This window comes from Mastomys coucha, unplaced genomic scaffold (assembly GCF_008632895.1).
Source record: "Mastomys coucha isolate ucsf_1 unplaced genomic scaffold, UCSF_Mcou_1 pScaffold20, whole genome shotgun sequence".
NCBI classification, from domain to species: Eukaryota; Metazoa; Chordata; class Mammalia; order Rodentia; family Muridae; genus Mastomys; species Mastomys coucha.
The window spans coordinates 141,002,848-141,008,246 of NW_022196903.1; the positions used below are offsets into that span (position 1 = coordinate 141,002,848).

General features: G+C 45.4%; 1 protein-coding gene across 12 annotated transcripts in view; it reads left to right on the top strand.

Annotated features, from left to right (window-relative positions):
* The window catches only part of Ppfibp1 (PPFIA binding protein 1), a 149,657-nt gene that overhangs the window by 86,436 nt on the left and 57,822 nt on the right, over nt 1–5,399 (top strand). For all 12 annotated transcript variants that reach the window (XM_031383912.1, XM_031383911.1, XM_031383917.1 and 9 more), the window contains 2 exons: nt 2,847–2,945; nt 4,450–4,655. In XM_031383912.1, the coding sequence (XP_031239772.1) occupies nt 2,882–2,945; nt 4,450–4,655 (270 nt within the window). In that variant the 5' untranslated portion in view covers nt 2,847–2,881. The remainder of the gene's footprint in view (nt 1–2,846; nt 2,946–4,449; nt 4,656–5,399) is intronic.

Below are 5,399 nucleotides of genomic sequence, written 5' to 3' on the forward strand. Positions count from 1 at the left end.
TCGGCCCGCCAAAAGTTTCTTCCACCTGCGCTAGTCCCGCTCGCTCCGGCCCAGTGCGAGGGGGGGAAGGGAAGCACCCCCCCAGCGGGAGTCGGGAGTCCGCAGCGCACGCACACACGCAGACCCAGCCAGACCAGAAAGCTATCACTCTCTGAAGGCCTGTCTCCCAAGCCACGCACAGCGGACGCGCTCCCAATCTAGTGTTGAGTGCACACGCCCAGGCAACCCTCCCCCGTGAGTCACCGCCAGTCTGCCATGAACCCCCAGCACACAGAAGCCCAGCGGAGAGGGGGAGGGGAGCGCGCTTCTGCGCGCAGAAAAACTTATTTTGCACGCTCCGCAGAGAGGGCGGAGCCTCCGCGGCCATGCCGGCCACGAGAACGGGCAAAACGAACACGCAAGACAACACAATCTGCATTCATCCGCCAAACACGAACATTGAAACACGTAGACAAGACATAATCCCAATGTTTCCCCGTAGCTACGTCACTATCTGTGCCCATTTGGGCTCAGATAAACCCGCGGACCCTGCCAAACCTTGGCATCCTGGCTAGCCAAATCCCAGCACATAGCTGCATTTCCCGGAGAGAGCAGATCCGCGGCTAATCCCGGCACTTTGGCCAATAAACCCAGCCCTTACGACTGTACATCCAGCAAACAATATGCTGCCTTTATCTAAAGCGAATTCAGAATAAGACTACTCCAAATCAGCCGCACGTTAAAGGCGCCATCTGTTGGCAACCAGCACCAACATAAATGAAATAAAGAGTTCTTCTGGTAATAGGAGTAAGAAATAGATAGGAAGAGATTGAAGGAGATAAGAAGAGGTAGGCTAGCCATACTGTACCTTACCCACGTGGGAAAAGTAAAACATTAGACGACACGAGGTCTGGTCACTCAGTCATCTTGAATTTAATAATAATTCCTTTGTTCCCGCAACAGGTAAAATACCTGGGGCAAAACCCTTCCCCCAAACTACGTCAGTGTAACAGTCCAATCAGTAACTTCCTTCTTGCTCAATGGGGGTGGAGCTTCTGAATGTAGCCAGTTCTGTTCAACAGTGGGCAGCGCTGCGTTACTGTCCGGGCTTTGGGGAGGGAGTCTACACAAAGCAACAGTTTCACTAGCCTTGCTTTATCATAGTGCACATCTGTAGCCTCATCCTTGGACCTAACCTAGAATGAATGTTTTTCCTTGATCACAAATCTGTCCCAAGCCTATTTGTCTTCTTAGTGTAATTATGAAAGTTCATTGTATTCCTTATTATGTAGCCTTTACTTACTATTCTATGAGAAGGGGACACATTTTATCCTTGACCATCTGGTTTTAGTTGTTTGACCAGGAAGATATAATAAACTTAAACTTTCTTTTTAAAATCTTAAACTTTCTTTTTAAACTTATTTGAGTCAAATCAGGAATTCTGTAAAGTTGTTAATTCATCTAAGTCATTCATCTACAAGCATTAATTCATGAAAACTCATCTTGATCTGCAGAAAAATGACTCAATAGGATGGGGTGATATCCAGGAATGATTAGGTTATGTGATAGTGGCAGGAAAGGCACATCAGCAGCAAGAAGCCATTCTGGGATGAAGTCTCTGGGACTGTGCCTGTCCAGAGTGCACTCATCACAGTCATACAAAATGGTGGGCCATCCCCAGGAAACTCGTTTGCTTGCCATAGCCTTTTCTATATGGCTTCCGTCAATTATTTGTCCCTCAAACAGTATAGTGTACAAGCTAGCTACAAAGCACTCTTAATGTGTTAAATAATACTGTTAACTAATCTTGAGGCACTTCAAAGTGGTCTGTGCAAATACTGTATAGTTTATATAAGGAACTTGAACACCCATGGAAGCTGGTATCCAGGCATAGTGCTAAAGCCAATCTCCCGTGGATAGCAGGAGATGGTTATGTGTATGTTAGTGAACACTTTCTGAATATGAACCTTTTGGCAAACTGATACACAGAACTTAAACAATGGAAAATGAAGGGAGTTATGATTGGATGAAGCTGATACAGAAAAAAACGTGTCTACACCCTCCTGACCCTCATCAGGCTTTTGTAGTACTCCTGTGTTCTTCAGTCTGTCTGCACCCTCCTGACCTCATTACAGGCTTCTGTAATAGCCATGTATCCTTCAGTCTGTCTGCACCCTCCTGACCCTCAGCAGGCTTCTGTTATATTCCTATGTCCTTGAGTCTGTCTGCGCCCCCCTGACCCTTATCAGGCTTCTGTAATATTCCTATCCTTGAGTCTGTCTGCACCCTCCAGGCCCTCAGTAGGCTTTTGTAATACTCCTGTGTCCTTCAGTCTGTCTGCACCCTCCTGACCCTCACCAGGCTTCTGTTATACTCCTGTGTCCTTGAGTCTGTCTGCACCCTCCTGACCCTCAGTAGGCTTCTGTAGTAACCCTGTAGTGTCCTTGAGTCGCTCTGCACCCTCTGGTCCTTCAGTAGGCTTTTGTAGTAGTCCTGTATACTTCACAGAGACCTAAAGCTCTGAAGAGCAGTGTGACCACCATCCTTCCAGACTTAATGTTTTTAGTTTGGGGGACTGAGCCCAAAGCCTTGTACATGAGGCAAACACTTTGTCACCAGACTTTACCCCCACCTCTCTGCTGGACCTGGAACAACCTTGAGTGCCAGATCTAAATCTCTCTTATTAACTGGTAGAGACACAGGCTGAAGTGGTGTTTCCTACAGTAGTGATTAAGCAATTCAGTTAATTCATCTTCATGCTGCTTCTGACATTGTCTGACTTCCAAGTGCAGTTTTAATGTGGAGTAGAATTAGCAAGCCCTCTTAAAGCATGCAGTGATAACATCGTGGTCTTCTGCCCTTCCCAGGTTGAAGCTGGAATTTGCCCCTTGCGAGCAGGAAGATGATGAGTGACGCTAGCGACATGTTGGCCGCAGCGCTGGAGCAGATGGACGGGATCATAGCAGGTACCCACACACACAGCCTGAGCACCATGTATCCTGTCCTGTGTCCTCTCTGCTCTTATTTTAGTTTTTTGACTCTCTCCAATGCTCTTAGGACCCCCACCCAGTTTTCTCCTTTGCTCTGCTTCTCCAAATCTACCAGTTACTCTGATGTTACGCTGCAAAATGTCAAAAGTGTCACTTTCTTCTGCAGACTTCTCATGGAACTGCAGATCTGAGTCCCGGGTATCAAATGTGGGTGGCCCATGGACCACACTAGGGGGAATATTCTCTCCTGTCCCTGTGAATGACCTGTTCCTAGAAGTCAGCATTCCAGGCACAGTGGCTTGGTTCCTCACTAAGCCTCAGGTCTCTACCTCTGCCAACCAGATCTCTCCTGTGAAATGCCCAGTAGGCATATCAGGGTCTTACTATGTAGTCTGGCTCACCTAGAACTTGTAGGCAGACCAAGCTGGCCTCAAAATCACAGAGCTCTGCTTCTGCCTCCCAGGAGCCAGGTATAAAAGTGTGCATCACCACTTCCTGCTTACAACACCAAGTTTAGAACTAATGTTAACAAGAGATTTAGTGCTAAGGCTATAAACAAGGTAGCAGAGGAAATGCTTATACACATATGCTCACATATACACAGAGTTACACATATGCTCACATATACATAGTTACACAAATGCTCATACACATAGGCACATGTGTTTACATATACATGTTACACATATTCTCACATACAAATAGTTACATATATTCTCACATACACATAGTCACGCATATGCTCACATACATATTGTCACACATATTCTCACATACAAATAGTTAAACATATTCTCACATACACATAGTTACACATATGCTGATATACACATAGATATATATATATATTCTCACATATACATAGTTACACATGTGCTGATATAACATAGATATTCTCACATATACATAGTTACATATGCTCACATACACATAGGCACACATATGCTCACATACACATAGTCACACATATGCTCACATACACATAGTCACACATATGCTCATATATACATAGGTACACATATGCTCACATACACATAGTCACACATATGCTCACATACACATACGTACACATATGCTCATACATAGTCATTGCACAGTGCCACCTAAGTACATAAGTCATTTCATGGAATTCAAAGACTTCATGCTCTCTAAAATTTTGTGTTTTCTGGGAGGCATGGCTCCACCTGACCAGTTGTCCCACTAGTTCTGGTCACTTTTGAGCCTACCTTGTTCCTTTTCCATTTGCCCTCTACAGCTGGCCTTTTCATTAGGCATCTAACCATTCATATTTACTGTCAATGACATTTTTTATTTTCAACTATGAAGGATTTAGAGAGATACATGTACATGTTGGATTATTTGGTCTGTCTTTTCCCTGTTCTTTGTGATCTTTGCTGGTGGCTAGGCTGATTTATCTTTTACAGGTGTGGTACCTTACCTAACATAAGTCCTATAGCTCTCTGATTTTTTTGGAAACCAGGTTCTAAAGCCTTGGAGTACTCCAATGGGATTTTTGATTGCCAATCTCCCACCTCCCCATTTATGGGAAGCTTGCGAGCTCTGCACCTTGTAGAAGACCTGCGTGGATTGTTGGAGATGATGGAAACAGACGAAAAGGAAGGATTGAGATGCCAGATCCCAGACTCAACAGCAGAAATGCTCATTGAGTGGCTTCAAAATCAAATGGTAGGCTTCTGTACAATCCTCTTCTGTACTGTCAGTCTGCTGTATGTTCCTTCTCTGTGCTGTCAATCTCCTGCTTGTTCCTTCTCTGTGCTGTCAGTCTGCTGTATGTTCTTCTCTGTGCTGTCAGTCTCCTGCTTGTTCCTTCTCTGTGCTGTCAGTCTGCTGTATGATCCTTCTCTGTGCTGTCAGTCTGCTGTATGATCCTTCTCTGTGCTGTCAGTCTGCTGTATGTTCTTCTCTGTGCTGTCAGTCTGCTGTATGTTCCTTCTCTGTGCTGTCAGTCTCCTGCTTGTTCCTTCTCTGTGCTGTCAGTCTCCTGCTTGTTCCTTCTCTGTGCTGTCAGTCTGCTTTATGTTCTTCTCTGTGCTGTCAGTCTGCTGCATGATCCTTCTCTGTGCTGTCAGTCTCCTGCTTGTTCCTTCTCTGTGCTGTCAGTCTGCTGTATGTTCTTCTCTGTGCTGTCAGTCTCCTGCTTGTTCCTTCTCTGTGCTGTCAGTCTGCTGTATGATCCTTCTCTGTGCTGTCAGTCTGCTGCATGATCCTTCTCTGTGCTGTCAGTCTGCTGTATGTTCTTCTCTGTGCTGTCAGTCTGCTATGTTCTTCTCTGTGCTGTCAGTCTGCTGCATGATCCTTCTCTGTGCTGTCAGTCTGCTGTATGATCCTTCTCTGTACTGTGAGTCTGCTGTATGTTCCTTCTCTGTGCTGTCAGTCTCCTGCTTGTTCCTTCTCTGTGCTGTCAGTCTG